Below are 18,702 nucleotides of genomic sequence, written 5' to 3'. Positions count from 1 at the left end.
GCTGCAGGGCACTCCCTGCTACTAAGCCACCACCCTGTCCTGACACAGGTGCTTCGCAGAGTCGCACCGTGTACCCGGGGTTAGTGACCTTTAGGGCCGAGAGCTGCTGCTTGCAACCAGGCTGCTGTTGTGGGCTGCCAGTCCCCTCCGGGGCACCTTCCTCCGCAGTGCCCCAGCCCTCCCCGCTCCAGGGCTGCCCTCTCTTGTGCCCCGTTGCTGCAGCTGCCGCTTACCCTCGCCCGTGCTGGGCAGCGGGGGAAGCGCAGGGAAGCTGGGGGCTAACACCTACGGGCTGCTGCATAAGTGACGGGGCAGGGAAGCGTCTCTGCCACTGCACACTGCCACGTGGGGGGCTGCCGGGGCTGGTGTCTACCCAGGAGCTTGTGTAGTTCCACCCCCAGGTGCAGCAAGACCGAGCGCTTCATCCCCCCCAGCGAGCAGGACAAATACACAGAGCGGACGCTAGGACCCCGGAGCCCTGCCCGAACAGCCTAGCTTCCGGGCAGAGGAGACCTTTAAAGCAGGTGTTCCAGAGCAGCCAATACCAGCACACTTTTGTCCTAGAAGGGCGGGGCGTGAGGGCTGATTGGTCAGACTTGCTATCAATCAGTCTTGAGCGATACCAAATGCGGCCTTCTGGTATAGGGGGGGAAGACTTCGGATCTCCTCCACATTTGGTCGCTGGGCGCATGCTCAGAGAGCGTCTCGTTTCCCCTTCCCCCCGCGTCTCTGACGTGGCGCAGGCGCAGACCTGAGGAATGGCGAAGCGGGGCAAACGTCCGCCCCCTGCACCCGGCCCACGGCAGCCAACCAGCGCGCGCGGGGGCGGTGCAGGCGCGGGCGCAGGCGCGGGGCGGCGCGCGCGGCCGCCACCAACCGGCGGCGGAGCGGAGCGCGGCGCGGCGCGAGCCCGAGCCCGAGCCCGAGCGCGCGGGCGGGCGGAGGCGCGCGGCCTCCTTGGAGCCTGGGCTGCGTGGTTGCACCGGGCCGGGGACGGCGGGTAAGTGCAACCGGGCAGGGGTCACCTCCGCCGGGGCCGCCCCACCCCGGGGTAGCGCTTGGGCTGGGGCCGGGAGCGGCCTGCGGAGAGCGAGGCCCGGGCATAGCCCCCTGCGGCGCCCGGTGACAGCCCCGCTTCCCCCCTCACCCCGCCCGGCTGCTCGCTTCTGCACGGGGGGCGGCCCCGCCCCGCCCCGCGGAGCCGCCGGCCAACAGGTCGCAGCGGCGGGGCTGGGCCGGGCGCCACTCGGGGTGTCTGTCGCCCCCGCGCCGTGGCTGGGCTGTTGGTCCCGGTGGCTCCGCGCGTGCCAAGCGCTTGGCAAAGCCGGGGGCGGGTGGGCACCGTTTTGCTGAAGCGAAGGTGAGGCGTTGCCAGCGCCTCGGCTTGGCCTGGCCCGGCCCTGCTCTGCCCCCCTCCCTGCCCGGCTGCGCTGGACCAGCCCCGGCACTGAGCGAGGGGGCAGCCAGGCCTCCCTTCTCTGGCTCCTGAGAAATGACCCTCTCAAAACAGACCCTGGGCCTCGCTGCCTCTGATACAGCTGCACTGAGCCCTGGGGCCTGGTGGGTCCCTTCCCCTCCTCCAGGCCCTTCCCAGAGCCTTGGGCTCTTCCTTTGCCTCTGAATGCCACCCTGTGCCCGCTCCTGCTGCCTGGGCTTAATCCAGTAGCTCTCCATGGGCCTTTCTCCATATTTGTTGTGGCTACATATAAATATTTGATTGGGTTAGAATTTGAACAGTTTCATAGTTCATGGGTAAAAGTGATCTCAAACACATCCCGAGTGCAGGCTGGCATATAACCCCACATGACTAGTTTCCAGTGTTTTGTTATATCCTCTTGAGATAATGCCCCTACATTAAATTAAGGCCAAAATTTAAGTCTGTCAAACTTTATCTATTCTGCCTTTTCACTCTGCTTACAGATCAAGAGAAAGCAGACTTTGAATGCGTGCATAGCTTTACGTGGATCCTGCTTTCAGGAAATGGTTTCTTGTAATGTCATCTTATGCAGTTTTAAATTTCTCTAAGCAGTCTTATTTTAGACAGCTTTTTTCTGGTTGGTGTCATCCCAATGTGAGTCTTTCTGGACCAGCAAATGTAACTAAGACTTTGTCTAGATTCAAATTCAAAGGAGCGATGTTCAAAGAAGCTTGATTTAGCTGACACTATCAGACTCTGGTCAAGGCCAAGTAGCTGTAGTTTTAGGAGGAGGCTCTATCTAACTCATCCTAGTTTCTGCTAAAGTGCATTGGATTTTTCTTGACTAGCGTGAGATGGTGTTAATTAGTTTGAACTTTCTAGCTTGATTTAACATCACACCTTTAAAGCCTAGACTAGGTTAGGCAGGATGTGGAATGTGTCCACTGCTTCTGCTCCTCACCAGTACTTCTGGTGGTAGTGAGTCTTTATTGATAAGGCACAAAACATGGAATTTGTTCCCGTCTTTGTGAACTGAGCTGCAGTCTGGGTGAGACATCCCTGTGCTTCATTTGTAACATAGGGAGAATCCTTTGTAAAGCATTTTAGACCTTGGATGGAAAGTAGGATATTAGTGTTTAGTAACAGTACAAATTAGGGCAGCAGATACTACTCCTGTTAGCTTTATTTTTGGAGAAGAGTGGAAACACAAACAAAGCAACTGAAGTCTGATTCCAGAGCTAAGTACATAACACTATATCCAGGCAAAATGTGGGTGTCACAGTTGGGACTAGAAGTAAGGAAATACAAAAGTTAGTCCTCCACAGCATCATTAACTTGTCTGCCCTGATATGAGCTCATATTTTCTAAAGAATCATTTCTTAAACGGGAAAAAGTAAAAGAAAATTGCCTTATTCAGGGGCCGGCAGCCTTGTACAAGTTGCGGCCAGAACAACCTGACTCGGGTGCAGTTCTGTTTGGATGGCTGTTGGAGCATGCTGACAGCAGGGTGGCTTTCCTCATGCCCACTCTGGAGTCATGCAGCGGGGAGTAGCCCCCACACTACCACTGCTTCTCCCAGGGCCCTGATCCCCTGATGTAGCCCAGGTACATTTTCTTGCCAGTGTGGCATTGCACCAGGAGCAAATATCTGCAAACTGTGTCTGTGTTGCTGCCATTTCCCCCCTTCACCCTGCCTGTTGCAGCGTAGGCACAGTTGGAACCTGCCCGGTCAGCACAGTTCCCAACCAGTTGGAAGCTCATCCATGCCACAGCTGGAGGGAGGCATGGGGGAGAAGCAGTGGCACCAGGTATGTGGTTTGCCAGTGCTTGGTCCCGAGACAGCTTTCTGGTCTAGAAGCTGCACCTCTGCTGCAGCTGGAAGCCAGGGGCTGGGTAAAGTGATACAACACCAAAACCACCCAGCCTGAGCTGGACCACAACCAGGAAGGCAGAAAGAAGCAGCAACGGTGTGGGCACAGCTTGAAGCTGTGCATCCTTGGTGTGTGTATAGGTGAACTCTTGAGTTCTCTGGATTAGATCCAGCTTATGGACTGTATGTTGTCGACCCCTAGCCTGCTCTGTGGCATGCGGCTTTTATACATGTCATTCCATGCAGCAGGGCCTTGATTTGGGTATCTGTGTGGTATTACAATATAAAAAAATATTTAAATGTGAAATACTTAATCTGAGCAACACACCCAGGTTAGTTTTGCTAAGTGGATCTGAATGTTTGTACTTCCTCCCTTCATTAATTAGTTTTACAGCTCCCAAACTACATTAATGTGGAATTAATTTTACACTTAGCTTTATTTTTTATTGTATTATGTAGTTTGCCTCAGCGTACACACTTTGTCCTTAATGGAAAGGTTCCCTGTTTTGAGTCTTTCAGCATCAAGGCACTGAATTGTGAATGACTTGACTAGGCAAGTGTGTCTTGGCCCAAGCTCCTTTTAGATCCCATCAGTCTCGCTCTGAACTAGAAGGCAGATATGGCTGTAGAGGGAAGTGATGTTCTCCTTCTGATGGTGTGAAAAATAAGGTACCTAGTCAAGCTGAGTTGTATGTCACCAGCCACTAGGTGGGCCCATTTAAGAATACTTTCCTAAACCAGACATGGTTTTAAATTTAGAGAGGATAGAAGAGGTTCAGTTGCATAAGGCTTTATCCACAAACCAATAAAAGGGAGCGTCTTAGTTTCTGGATTGGCCAGAAGATACATTTCAGAAATATGAGGGAAAAGAAGAGCTATTTAGGCATTACGTGGGGTGCAGAGGTACATGTGCTGTCTTTTCCAAGTAATGGAGTGAGGATGGGCTTCTGACCCTCCTGAAGTGATAAGATGCAGGATAATTGTTCAGACAATAGTGGGGAGGAAGAGCTAGATTTTGAGGAGACATGGGACTTGCAGCAGAGTAAAGTGAGGGGAAGACTGAAATCTGAGGTTCTGTCTTTGGTGCACAGTTCTGCTAGCATATGTGCCTTGGCTAGAGTTGTGCAGGTGTTACACCATATAGATGTACTGGCAAATCCCTATCATGGACATAGCTATGTTGGCAGAAGAAGGCTTACACTGCTTTGGAGGGATGGTAAACCTGGTACAGAAAAACTTCTGATGCCTATAGCTGAAGAGACAACTGCCCTGTAATGTAAATTAAGCCTGGGAATAGAGAGGAGGTGATGAAGGAAGGAGTAAGAGAGGGACTGGGAGGATCTGTAAGGAGCAAGTGGGTGTGAGAAGAGGAAACTAGGACAGGAGTGTTGGCAGGGTAAGGTTAGACTGGGTTTTTTAGGTGAGGGAAAGGAGCTTCACTGAAAGTGGAGGATATAAAACAGCAGGATGGATGGTGGTGGCAGACTTTGGAGTGGCCTGGGGCAAGGTGACATAAATGAGATGGTCAAAGGCTTGGACAGAGCAGATGGCAAGGAAAGGGTGGATCCTAAGGAGGAAGAAAGAGGGTAGAGACCAAGATGGCAATGTGGGTGAGTCTGGCGTACAAGGGCAGTCATGGGTTGCCACTAAGGATGGAAAAGAGAGGCAGCAGAGCAGACCAGGGGGAGAATATTAGGAGCTGAAGAGCCAGAAGAGACCAGAAAGTAGGTGCAAAAACAGGAGGCTGTTTAGGATTCTCCCAAGGTAGCGGTGAATCCCTGAGAGCAAGGAATAGAGCTGTGGCAGCCACCAGCAGAGAGAGGGAGAGGGGAGTACGAGGAGCCACCAGGACAAACACTGAAAATGTCTCAGCAGTGTGGGAGATTCAGGAAATCCTGAGGCAGGGAAAATGGAGTCATCAGTGGAGAAAGGCCCTGGTCTTGGAGAGGAAGGAAAGGTGGCTATAGACCTTAGTGGGAGTGATTTGGCAGAGTGCAAAGAGTGGGATTAGGCTTGAGGTGTAAGATCTAGGGGACAAGAGCAGAGAGCGCTGAATGCTCAGTTATTAAGAGTGCCAGGTAGGGCACAGGTAGCTGGATATAAAGGAACCAGGTGACTAAAGATAAAGGGGAGAGAAGGGGCAGGTTAATCAGCTGCTGGTAGACCAGTTGACAGGAGGGTGTTGGAACAAGAAATTACATGCGTCAGTGTAGTCATTATAGAGTTAGCTTAGATCAGTGGGGTTTCAGGGGATGGGTTTATGGACTCTTCAGCTTTGCATCTCCATTTGATGCCATCTGATACTGCTGTCAATTACCAGGAAGCTCACTCAAAGATAGGTTGTTAAATAAGCTGCCATCTGACAACTGAATGTTATAGGAGCCCACCAAACTCCTCCAAACTGTATTGTAGGACCCTGGCCATGCTCTAACCTTTTCAGCTTTCCTTAAACCTGAGAGTAGTGTCTTGGTGACTGGAAGAATTCCAGCTCTCTAATGGTCAAATGGTCCAGCTGTCTAATACCAGTCAAATCTGAGGAGCTTACAGGCTACATTCCTCCTTGCCTTGTCTGTCTGTGTTTGGATCAGCCTGGGCCCTGGCCAGTCCTTGAGCATGCCATGTCACCTGGTACAGGAGGTAGAGTACTCAGCTTGAAACCCAGTGTGCACAGTTAAGTTTGGGTTTAAGAGCAGTATGGGTAGAGTCAGTTGAGGCTTGAGTTGCTATACAATCCTGTACAAATTGTCTGGGTGGGAAGCCAAAGGATTTTGCTGAATGCAGGTTGAAGCCTGGGTGGCCTTGGGATGTATCTGTCTTGATAAAGCAGAACACTGAAGCAAGGGCTTGAGGGTGAAGACTGCTCTGAGGATCTTGAAAATGGGAACTCCTCCAGTTGGACAGAATGCCATCCTTGCTTATATGCAGGTTTCAGAGATACAGCCTTATTTCTGTGGAATGGCTTTTCAGACGAATGGGCCATTCATCACAGAAAAGTGCATTAGCTGACTGCTTTTACAGACCCAGTGGCATAGCTACCAAGATTGGCATTGATGTTGGTAAACTTTAGAGTTAATGCACTTCTGAGATGATTCAGTTCGGCCTAAAATCACTGTCTCTTACATTTTCTCCTGCAGTAAGTGCAACATCTGTTCTTAGTGCTGTCTGCTGTAATGCAGTTGCAGTGGTTAACTTTGTAAATGACTTTTCTGTAGATATGACCTGAAGAGGAATGAACCACATTTGAAATCTTGTCTAAGTCTATCCTAACCATGCAGCTGATACAGTAAAAAGTGTCACCCTTGGACATCCTTTCCTGTACATTATTTTCTGTATTTTAGGATTTCTCTAAGTTGTGGGGAAATTGCTTGCCTCTCCTGCAGCTTAGAACTTCCCTTGGGAGGCATGTGAGTGAAATTGAGGAGCTGCTTCTGCTCAAAAAGTGCTTAAGAGCAGCAAAGAAAATGACTGGTTTGTCAGTTTCATGCCTGGTGCTTGGGAGAGGGAGGAACAGCAGGGGAGTGAAACTGGAGGTGTCTGGTAGCAGCTTGAAAAGTAGCTGCCCTGCACAAATCCCTTTTTGGTTAAGTGTCTCTTCAACAGTGTAGGCCAGAAATATAATTTTTAAAACCTTCAGTTTAGATTTGGCTTCAGCCAAACCTTGCCTTCACTGGTAGAGTTTTTGTCAGCCCTGGTAGCCAATATCTTGACTTAATTGACTTCTTGCTTATTATAATTACCTGTAAGAATGAAGTGCATCTTTAATGTTGTACTGCACTTCTCTTCCTATCTCCTGAAAAGTTGGTTTGATGCTTTTAATCAGCACTGAAATTCACCTAAGGACAGTGTGTGTGAGAAGCAAAAGATGGTGAAATTAGAATGGTAAAATAACTCTGTTCTGTGATACATAATGCAATGGGGGCTTCATGATAAAACACTGAGGCAGTGGAGTGGAGAACATATTACAAATAAAGTTGGAACTGAGCAGAGTTACTATAACAACAATAATCAATGAAACATAATCTGTACCCAGGTTGTTTCTGCACTGTGGTGGCTTCACCAGCTCTATGTGCAGGTTGCTGTGTCCTGATTTTTGTTTTCAGAGAGATGTTTGGTTTTTCTGTTTACTTCATGTAAATCTGACATACCTATTTAAGGTAAATCATAAGTCATACCACCTTCATATAAACTAAGCAGACTAACAAGGACTATCCCCCCTTAGCAGTGTCTCCAGATAAGTCATTTTCCTGCAGTTGTAATAACTTTTTACAAAGAAATGTAAACATAGGGGCAGAAGCCAGAGGCTCCTGAATTCTAATTTCAGTTCTGGTGCTGACTTTTTCTCTGATTTTTATGAAAATTGAGTAACCTGCATATGCCTCTGTTTTATTCACAATAAACTGGGGACTGCTCTTACCTGAGAGTGGTGAATTAACAAATCTTATAAAAGATATGGGAGGTGAAAAGGAATGCAAAAGGCCCAAAGGTAAGTAGTTATGAGGGAGTGAGAACCTTCTTCACAATGATGATGTTATCCCAGTTTGGAAATGTTGAAGTCAAGGCTCAAGGATGTTTGGGTGTTCTGCCCAAAGCTACACAACACTTCTGTCAGAGCTGGGCTTAGAATTCAACATCTGTTGACCCCTCTTCTCCAACCCTGTTCTAAAATCACAACTAGACCACATTTCCCTCTTGAAAATAACATGTATACAAAACCTTTAAGATAAAAGGTGCATTATTTTTCTTAACTGTTTTAAATAGCCATTTTCTCTCATCTCTTAATTCAATTTTTTTTTGTGTTTTCTAGGTGAAACTGTGAAGCTCCAGATGTCAATTTTTAATGATTTTATCTAGATTCGTTTTTGTTTGTTTTAACAATATGGATTAATGAGGAACTATTTTATTTGTGGGGGGGAGAGGAAGAAATGGATCGACTTGGAAGAGACTGAGACCCTTGGGCCATGGGTGAAAAAGATCTGGTCAGCGTTGTTTTAATCATCAGTTGCCTTCTGGAGTTTTAAGAGTTCTCTGAAATCTCTCCTTTCAAGTCTGCCCTCCTTCACCCCACTTAGGCACTTTCTAGAGACAGTTGCTACAGAAGGGATTGGAAATTCAAGCTTATTCCTAAAAGCCAAGAGGAAACAAGACCTACTGGAGTGTTTTGGGTGTCAAGCACGAGGGAACGAATAGGAGGAGGACAAAAAAAACACACAAGCCAATGGACCTTGGCCTCCAACCCCCCTTATAAAGAAAAGGATTTACAGCTCAACCTCACACCAGCTGTTGCCTGGCTTTACCCGTCAGGAGAGGAAATAAATAAAATTAAACGACCACCGCTAGACAGACAGTTCCAGATCCTGGTGAAATTGGGAAGAAATCTGCGACTGTCTTTGTATTAAAGGGCAGGAGGAAAAAAAGTGGTGTTAGGAAGACTGGCAGAAGCAGAATCTCTTCCCAGAGAGTGGTGACCAGAAGGGACCACTGGACTCCAGGAGCAGCTTAGAAAGGAAAAACGCAAGAGACTTCCTCGGTGTTCTGGTGCGGATTTTTCTCAGAGGAATCCAAGACAGGCTGGATACCTTCACAAGGGCATAAAAGACTCGCCCAGCTCAGCTTTCTTCCACGTGCCACAGAGTTCTGTATGTTTCAGTTGCCACCTTCCCTAGCCTTTGTTTTACTCTTGCCTCCAGGGTGAAACCAGTCCTCACTACCAGCTGCTCAGCGAACTACTTCTTGCACTATAGTGGCCTGGCTCAGGACAGATGTGGGCAGCCAAGGACATCTCTGTCTCAACAGTGTTTTAAATTGGAGTTTACCCTCCCAACCTTAAAAAAAAAAGTCTCCTTCTCTATTCCCCCAAACTTGTGGGGGCACAGTGTATTTTTTTTTAGCTGTTGTCTTGGATCTCTACCTTCTGGACTTTCTGTGGCTCTTTCTGGATGGTCTTGTGTCTTCTGCTCCATTGAGAACTCTCTAAGTATATTTCAGGAAGTTGGGTAACTGCTTGCCCCCTCTTCCCCTAACTTTTTCCTTCCCACCTTCCCTGTGAGCCCCCCTCCTCCCTTCCCTTCTAAGATTCCTTCCCCGCTTTTCATATCCATTCTGATTCCAGTTGGGCCTGGGCTATGCTGCAGGGCAGATTCTCCACCAGAGCTCCAACATGCCAGCAGCATCTGGAAAGAGGTTTAAACCCAGCAAGTACGTCCCAGTCTCTGCTGCTGCCATCTTCCTAGTGGGAGCCACCACCCTTTTCTTCGCCTTCACGTGAGTCTCATATGAAATGGAAGCAGTACCTTTGCCGGGGGGTGGAAATGGGAGGGAGAAAAACTGACACATGTCAATAAAGTGGCCCAGGGTTACATGGCTAGGAAGAGGTGGAATATGGATAGGATGGAGGGTGGGATGTCATGTCTTAGTACAGGAGATAATATTTTGCCAGGTACCTGCTGAGGAAAGTTGTGGTGTTCTGGAATATGAATTCTGGACTCCAGGCCTCAATCACATCAGAGTGTCTCTAAAATCTGTTGCCACCTCCCTGTGACCCAGCACCTCAGTATCCATATCCCGTTTGGTTTTCCTAGTCATTGTGAAGGCAAGACAAAGAAAATGGAGCACACTGAGCCCTGGCAAGGTGCCTTGCATTCCTTTGTCCCCCATTCTTTGCAGGTCTGGTGTCCTCCTGTCTTTGAAGAGTCAAGTTTTTCTTAGGATGGTATCTTTTATACAACCAGCTGGCCTTGGGATAAAGTTAGATCTGATGAAGAATGTTTTTCATTCAAAAAAAACCTTGTCCAATTTTGTCTCAGCTATACAGTTGGTTCAATAAAAGATATCATCCTAAGAAATCCTTGCCTCTTGCACAATTTCTGGACCATTATGGCTACAGCATCACTCTTATACTCCTGTCTTTGGATATTTGGGGTAACTCACAAATCTTGCTGGCCATTCTGTCTCAGACCATTGTCCTATGTGAGCAGTAGCTACATGGGACTTCTCGATGGGGTGAATGGTGCAGGATAATCAGAGCCCCAAGAAGCTTGTTAGAAAGGTAATGGAGCCAGCATATCATACTTAAAGAATTACAGTCTTGACTTGCTAAGGGAAGGTCCAGACAGGAACAACCTTTGATCACTGCACTGTCCTTTCCTAGTTGACTCAGTCTCACTGCAGTTAATCTCACTCTTGCCTTGGCTGGTATGAAGGGTTCAGTGTCTCGAGAGAGAGAGACCAATTTACCCGTTGTTTGAGGAATAGCCATGCCTAGAACCAGGCCACCAAGGCTAATGTCAGATACTCTTGCTTTGCACTGGCAGGCCTAGGTTGTGGGTATATGTTGGCATGTAATTGTGCTGGTTCATATAAGGGAAACTAGGACATATTTATGCCACATGGTAATGTTTCTTTGGGACTATGCCCCCTCCCCCCACTCGGTCTTAGTTCAAAGAGGCCATGGACTATGTCTGGATTCAATTTGTCAAGGGTAAAAACCTCATTAAGCTAAGAGCTGAACAATCTAGATCTGACAGCAGGCAGGCAGAAGTAGGATCCCCAGGCAGCTGGAAAGGATGAGTGTTGTATGAGCTATTGCTATGCCTGTTTCATCTCCCATTTTTGGAAGTAGGTCTTGATTCAGAGGTGTGTGTGTGTGTGTGTGTGGCCTGAGCTGGTTATACCTGGTGCTATGCTGAGTAGTTTGCCTGCACTTCAGCATCTTGACTTGTCGTATCTCACATGATGCATATAGGGTGCGGCCTTGGCCGTACTGAATGTTGGGGCTCCAAACCACAGTGAATGAGACAGATAGACAGCTTCTGTAACCCTGCTCAGTAAAACAGCAAGATGCATGTGACTTCTGAGCAGTTCAAGCTCAGGGGGGCAGGAGGGAAAAGCGTGTGTGTGTGTGTGTGTGGTGATTAATATATGTGCTGCAGATGCTTATGGCTAAAGTGCTAAGATGTTACCTCTTTGCTGAAGCCCTTCTTTTGGTTAAGCCACCTTTGGCTTTTTCTTTCAGTATCTGAAGGGAATCCAGGAGTATTGGAACTCTTATTGCAGTATTAGAAATGCCAATTACTGCAGTGAAATTAAATCTTCCTTATTTTAGGGCTTGGTTCTACTAGTGAGCAAGAGGAAAGGTGCTCACCTGCCCACATTTTTCAGCAGGGGGTTACTTAGTTCTGGAGCTGCTACTGGGTGGCCAGCTGGCCCCATCTGTGCTTTTAATCTTGCTGAGACTTGAGAATTTCTCCTTCTTTCCTTTGAAATTGGGGTTGGGGGTTGGGTAGCTGAAAGTTTCAGGCATGGAGCAAAGATTAATCTGCTGCTTGGGATAGCTGGGCTCAGAAACATCAAATATAGACTAGCCAAGGCTGACAGAAGGGAGATCTTTTTGGTGTCTGCCCAGCTTCAGCTCCTGCTCTTCCTTGCTTGGAAGGGAGGGTTCACTTTTTTTCTTCTACTAGGGATGTCTCTTCTCTCCTCAACTGCTGGCTGCTCTTGTGTTGAGCATCTGCTAAGCAGAACAAATAGGGTGCAACAGACTGCTTGCAGCTAGGGATGGAGGAGCAGCTAAGAAACATGTTTAGAAAGTGACTTGCTGTTGCTGAGTGCAAGAGTTTTTCCTAGATGGGTTTTATTGCTTAAACCAAGTGTTGGACTGGAGGAGCCATGAATATTGACTGATGTTAAGGGTAATAGGAGGGGGTTAGTGTTGTAGGCAGCACCTTAGCATGGTAAAATGGCAAGTGGTGGTGGGGAAGTGGAGAGAGTAGGGCAGGACATTGCTTCTTTTCCTGGTCCTTTTCATCAGAAAAAACTGTCAAGCTGAAAGAGCAGTTGACAGGAGGTGCTCTCTAGCGTGTGCAGAAGAGGCAGGAGTTGGGGAGTTTTGAGAGATGACCTGCTTAGATTGGCAGGGGAACTGCTTATTCAGTTGTTCCCTACTATGACTGGTTGCCTTCTGAGTCCCCAACACCAGGGCACTGAGCACCTGCTTATCAGAGAAACTTCGGTATCAATTTTGCCCAAGGCAGTGATTACAGAGTGTCAATGCTCTGCTTTTTGGGGCTACATGATCTCCTCTTGTGGGCTAATTGATTAGTTCTGGCCTTGTGGTGTAGCAGTATGTGCAGAAAAATTGGTGTTTGCAGCCACAATTTGCCCTTCAGTCCCCTGACTGGCATCTCCACATGCTCTCCTGCAACCATTGTTAATGGGATGGTAGAAGCTGACCCAAGAAAATTCACTTTTGCTATTGGTCCTGAGCCTGTCCGGATACTTGTGATCAATTGCATCAGCAGGAAGAGCTCTTCTGCTGCCCTCTTTCTCCCCTCTCACTTCCTCCTCCCCCCCCCCCCCCCCCCCCCCCGCTTCTTATCAGAGAGAGATACACTAGAAAGCCTTTGTGTATGATCAGACCAACACCTGCAATGATGAGCAGGTTTATTGAGAGTGGAAATGCTTGGGCAGAGCCAGTTAATTGTAGGTCACCTGAAGTTGTTTAATTTTATGTTGTAAAGGAGGTTAAAACAGAAAGGTTCACTGTGGTGATAAGGGTGTAATTTACAAGACAGGTGGGGCTGGACAGAGACCAGCCTCTCCACTTGCTTTTGCTTTTTCGGTCTTTTTGAATTCAAGTCCCTCAAGCATGTCCTTCATGAATTCTTGGGGTGGAATAAATGCAGTGCCCCCCTAAAGCCCATGTGCTGTGTTTGTTTTGGGAATGGCAGCCCTTGTGCAGAGCAGGGGGTGAGAGAGAGTTTATTCCCTCGGCACCTGGACACCCATCCCCTCAGAGCTATAATCCAGGGCCCTCCAGCCCTCATCACCCTTGCGATGGCCACATTGAGCACAGGGCATAGGAGGTAGACTGGTGTTTGCATTTACTTATGTGTTGATCAGGGATCCTTCTCCATTGCATCTTTCCATCATGTTGTCCTGCTGCCTGTTGGGCCATCCTGATTTTGGGCTGAAAAATCCCATTTTAATATAAGGACCAGATTAGAAGAAGCCACATGATCCTTCAGCTAATCCGTGCAAATTCTTCCTGTGTTGGGAGAGAGGCTGAGCAAGCAGTATTAGCTTGAGTGAAAATAAAGGGAGAAACAGAGCTTATTCTACCCTGCCCCCCACAGCTCAGTTGCAGTTTTCAGCTTGTTCCTCCTTTCAATACATCTCCTGGATGCTCCTTAGCAGTTGAGGTCCTTATGGGTCATTTTGCCCATTTCTATGTTCCTTTTCTTTGCACCCCCATAATCCTGCACTTAAAACAGGTTAGTCCTATTCTCTAGAGCTTGTTTCAGTCCTGTTTTCAGTGTCCTTCCCTTCCAAAGATATCGCAGATATCGTCTTGACAAAATGTAGTTTGGTCCCTTTGTATATTCATGACAACTCATTCATCCTTACTGGCCTCTCCAGAATCCTGAGGTAGTTACAGCTCAGTATGTTTGCTGCTCCCTTCCCCAGCCAAGCTGCCATCTCATTTGTTTTGGTCTTGCCAATTAAGCATCCATTAATTGCCAGCCCTTATTTACCTCCATCCTTGTCTTTTGGGGCATCTTGCAGAGAGAGAAGCACCATCCATGGGTTCCATGCCAGAGTTTTCAATCTACTAGGTAGTTCTTGTAGTTTCAAAGCAGATTGCAATTCTCTTCTAGAGAGGCGGGGTTTGATTATCTCAGGAAATACAGACATGATAGTAATTGGCACTGGGGTCAGAATTTCCTTTCAGTCATGGGCATGGTTATTCATATGTGAGTTTCCTTGGGGCACCACCCCAATTTCTCTCAGATTAGCATTAGTGGAAACTCATCTACTTTCAGTACTTTGGTCCTTATTTGAAATGAACTTGGGCTAGCTGTCACTGTTTTTCATGTTACCTGTCCTTATGCTGAGCCTGTCACTGCAGTACATGATTGTCTTGGATGTTTGATAAAGTGAGAGCATGTTTCTGTGTCTTGGCTTGGCTTTCATAGAATCATAGAAAAGTAGGGCTAGAAGGGACCTCCAGAAGTCATCTAGTTCAGTGGTTTTCAAACTGTTCCTCAGAACCCTGGAGTTTTGTGATAGGTTATCAGGGGTTCTGCAAAAAGATTGGGGTAATAGAGTGGGCCAGGAGGCAGTGTGTTGCCATTGTCAGGTCAGGTTTCCTGGCTTTACAGATGGGGGTAGGCGCTCCATGGCAGAAGTGATATGAAGGGGTTCTGTGACTTCAGGATGTTTGAAAACAACTGAACTGGTTCAACCCCTATCCAAACCATCCCATACAATTCCTTGACCCTGTGTATGGTATTAGTCTGACTCAGTGGAGGGAAAAGATCTTCTATCCAGGAAACCTCTGGGTTTTAGTCCTAGCAGGAACCTTCACACACCCAGTCAAAATCCTCAGTGTTGGCTGCAGCCAACCCCCAGTGCTGCTGAGGAAAGTGAACACCCCCCCCCATCCCTCCAGGATGTGTGCAGCAACAGGAGCAGGGAAAAATTCCTTCCTGGCTCCATGCAGCACCAGCCAAGCCCAGAAGCATAGGAAACACTCATAGTAGAGTACAGGTATGGCTACTCTTATATTTTCACTTATCCACCCTCTTCTCAAACATCTCCAACGATGATGGAAATTCCATAGCTTCCCTAGACAGTCTGTTCCACTGACCCACTGGTCTACCAGTGAAGAAGTTTTTCTTGCTATCTGATCTAAACTTACTTTGCTGCAGCTTCAAGCCATTGATCTGCATCCTGTTCTTTGCAGCTAGATGAGACAAGGCATTCTCCTTGCCTTTCAACTATTTGCTGTCTTGTCACCTTTTATGTGCCTTTTCCATAAGATGAACAACATGCCTGTATCCTTTAACCTCTCCTCATATGGCTTGCCTTCCAAGCCCTTTGTCATTGTCTGTCCTCTCTAACTTTTCTCCATGTCCTTCTTCAAATGTAGAGACTACAACTGTACACTAAACTCTTTGCTTTGCTTTTGCTGGGGCTTTGGTGGGGGAGATTTGGGTGCAGTTATTTTGGGTGGGGTGGATTGTGGCAGGGTTGTGTGTCTTGTTGTGAAGGTGCTGAGGCTTGTGATGGCTCTGACTTCTGTAAGTTTCTCAGTCTAGGCCACTTACTGAGATCTGTCTCCTACAGTCACATGAATATCACAGACCATTAGTACTGATTTTTTTTTTCCTTTGTCACTGTCAGCTGAGAGGACCATCAAAATCTCACTTCCCTCTCATCCTAGATTTTCTCACCTGTCAGGGGAGAAATGGGGAACTTGCTCTGCAGTAGTGAAAAAAGCAGAGAATGTTGAGGAGGGTCAGAGTACTATAGTTTGCTTGTAACTTGGTTTCGGGTGAGGGGAAAGAAGAAGTATCAGGACTTTTAGTGGGCCAGTTTCAGCCTGCCAGACCAGAGGCTGAAATCCTAGAAATGATGAGAAGTTTTCTCTGGCCACGTGTTGTTGAAGGAACTGGACAGAAACTGGAAAGGCAGCAATCCCCTCCCCATTAACGCATTCACCTGGCTGAACATCTCTATTTGGTATGTGGTGAAAGGTCAAAGTTCGGCCCCAGAGGCAGAAAGCAAGAGTTGTTTCTTGCGGGGGAAAGTGAAATGGCTACTAGCAGGTAAAGAAGAGCAGAAGGGTTGTGGGACATGGTGTTGAACCTGTATCCTGCTTTGTAGGGGGAAGGAGTAGCATGCTACATCAAAGACCACAGCTTCCCCAACGTGAGTAGGAAAGAAACCTTCTATGCCTCCGCACCCACGGTGTGACTCAGCGCAGCAGGCTAAGACTGTTTCCAAGAGCTCTGTAGCATACAGTGAGAAACGTGTCTCAACAGGTCCTCTGGAAACAAACTGCTTTTGGAACTATATTTAGACATTGAATCTAGAGGGGTTCCTTGGGTTTCATCTGGCCTGAAGACCCCCTTTTGCATGGTTCAAAGGAAGCAAAAGAGCTTGGAAATATTCTACAGTAGGTGTTCTGTGTCTTACCATGAAGTGCAGGGAAACAGCCTTGTGGTATCTGGTTGCAACAATGAAAGGCAGGAATGTGCTCTCCTTCCTAATGTCAGATAAAAAGGTTCTGCCAACGCTTGGCCTTTGTTGTGGCAGCTGCCAGTGGTACCCACCTACGGCTTTCTTGCCTCCTGTGCCATGATGCCACACTCCAGGCACTGGTGCCTGCGAAGAGTTGTATTTGGGAGGCTGGGGCATGGAGCTTAGCATTATTTCTTCAATATGCAAAATTTGGTAAGCTTGGAGGATGTTAGTGTGACATCTACACATCAGAGTGCACTGATGCTAAACTGCATCCCTCAGCTTTTCAGAAGAATGGCTACCAGGCATTAGGGCACTGAAAAGTGATCATGAGAGTCCTGGTGCTAGCATGCTGCTCATTTTACTGTAAGAAAGCTGGGGGTGCATGTTCTGGTGCTTGTACCCATGCCCCAGGGCCCTGCTTTCACCTGGCAGCTGAGGACTAAATACTGCTAACACTAGTGCATTGTTGTTGTCAGTGTGCTGGGGTTGGAGCAGCTCTTGCTGGGCTTGAAAGCCGAGAGGTCGCTGCGCTTAGGAATGCCAGCCCAGAAACTAGCATCTCAATGCGTGGATCCTCTTTGTCTCTGGGAGAGGCTTTTCGCTGTGTGGAATCTGCATTTGTCTGAGCCCTGGCTCAGCTGCCCAGTTCTTCCTCTAAAATCTCAGGCTGGAAGGGCTTTGAATCCCTGGCCTGTCATTCAGAGGATAAAGTTCACTCTGTGCAGAATGGTCTTTGGCAGCTTTCCTGCCCACTTGTGAGTGTCTAACTAGGCCTGATAAGGGTGGAACTTACAGAACAAGTGAGGCAGTTGCACAAGACCAGCTTCTTCAGTCACTTTTGCTTTTTCAGTCTTTCTGAACTCGTGTCCCTCAAGCATGTCCTTCATGAATTCTTGGGGTGGAATAAATGCAGCGCCCCCCTAAAGCCCATGTGCTGTGTTTGTTTTGGGAATGGCAGCCCTTGTGCAGAGCAGGGGGTGAGAATGAGTTTACTCCCTCAGGACCTGGACATCCATCCCCTCAGAGCTATAATCCAGGGCTGTCCATCTGGCAGCCCACAAGGCACATGCATCCCACAAGGGGTTAACATGTGATCCCACCACTGCCCATGTTGCTCTGGCTGCAGCAGCAACTGGGGTCTCGAGACTCCTTCCTCCCTTGGTTTCTGCTGCATACCCCAGCTTCAGGAGGTGGGACAGCATGGCACAGCCCAGCTCATGGTTTCCAGGGGGCTGGTAGCCCGGAGCACCCATTAAGCACAGTGCCACAGGGAAGACCATAGGGAGCTGAAGGAGAGGTAAAAGAGTGCCAATGCATGGTGCAGCACAGTTGTAGAGAGAGAAGCGCTCTCAGGGTGTGTGGCCCCCACTGGTACAGCCTCTGGGGCATGTGGCCCCCCAGCTGCTTTGAAGTTGGACAGCCATGCTGTAACCACTCCTGATGACCTGGGTATACAATCAGGCATAGAAACCAGCGGCTTTTGCTGGTTCTAACAGTTCTTTCTTGTCTGAGTAATCTGAGATAGAAACCCATTCTTTCTTTTGCTTGCAGTGGGAGTTCCCATGGTCTGTGAGGCCTTGAGTCTGCCATTCATTCCCCTTCCCAGATCAGGAACAGTCAGCCTCCCAGCAGGAAAAGTTGTTTCTTGTTCCCATGGCTTTGGCCTGGATAGGAGTGATGGCATGAACTACACCTAGTGGGAAGCACTGTTCTTTTTTTACCATTTGCAGGCATCTTTCTTACCTGTTCTCTTTCTCTAGGCAACTCTAAGGGGTCTTTCCTAACTCAGCAAACTCTACCACTTCTTGATGAGCTTCCTTTTTTTTTTTTTTTGGTTTAAGGTCACTAGTTGGCATTTCTCTTTCAAGCAAGGTGATCAGGACCCAGGGACTAAGGTTGAATGGGTCTTTCTGGTTCTTTCCCTTTGCCTTTATGACAAATTGCTCAGGATTTTTACTTTCATGAAGGGAAGAGATTCTTGCTCTTGATTTTTGAAATTGCCTCCCCTTTGGTGAATCCCATCCTCATCTATATGACTCCCACATCTTCGTATCCTCTCCACTTGATTTCCTTTCCTCTTTCTCTTCAGTTTGGCCTGCCAGGTGATTATTCACCCCCTTACCTTCTGCACTAGCACCTTTGTCCTCTCCTGGTTCAATAGAAGCACTAGGGATTTGGGAAGAACTTCAGTAATATATCTCACTTAGCTGGAGAAGCAGGGCTTCCAGGTCAGTCATGTTTGGCTCTGTTATATGTTGTCTCCCCATCTACTGGTGTGAGAATCCTGTTCTGTAGGGCCTGTTCCTACTCAGCAGTGTTTGCATCCTAGCACTGCTGTAGAAGGAGGGTGGAGAGCTAACTGCGGTGAATGAGGGCTGTTGTGCAGACAGAT

At 47.9% G+C, this 18,702-nt stretch overlaps 1 protein-coding gene across 3 annotated transcripts in view; it reads left to right on the top strand.

The window, feature by feature from the left end:
- The first annotated feature begins 823 nt into the window (after nucleotides 1-823).
- The window catches only part of ZDHHC5 (zDHHC palmitoyltransferase 5), a 35,252-nt gene continuing 17,373 nt past the window's right edge, over nucleotides 824-18,702 (top strand). The window contains exons 1-3 of one of the 3 annotated variants that reach the window (XM_090032103.1): nucleotides 824-1,000; nucleotides 8,092-9,261; nucleotides 9,397-9,548. In XM_090032103.1, the coding sequence (XP_089888229.1) occupies nucleotides 9,445-9,548 (104 nt within the window). In that variant the 5' untranslated portion in view covers nucleotides 824-1,000; nucleotides 8,092-9,261; nucleotides 9,397-9,444. Of the gene's footprint in view, nucleotides 1,001-8,091; nucleotides 9,549-18,702 lie in introns of all 3 variants that reach the window. The other 2 variants (XM_090032102.1, XM_090032101.1) reach the window with 2 other exon arrangements.

Source organism: Crocodylus siamensis, chromosome 2, assembly GCF_052110815.1.
Source record: "Crocodylus siamensis isolate JL-2025a chromosome 2, ASM5211081v1, whole genome shotgun sequence".
In the NCBI taxonomy this organism is placed as follows: Eukaryota; Metazoa; Chordata; order Crocodylia; family Crocodylidae; genus Crocodylus; species Crocodylus siamensis.
This window is presented reverse-complemented; position numbering and strand designations above follow the sequence as displayed.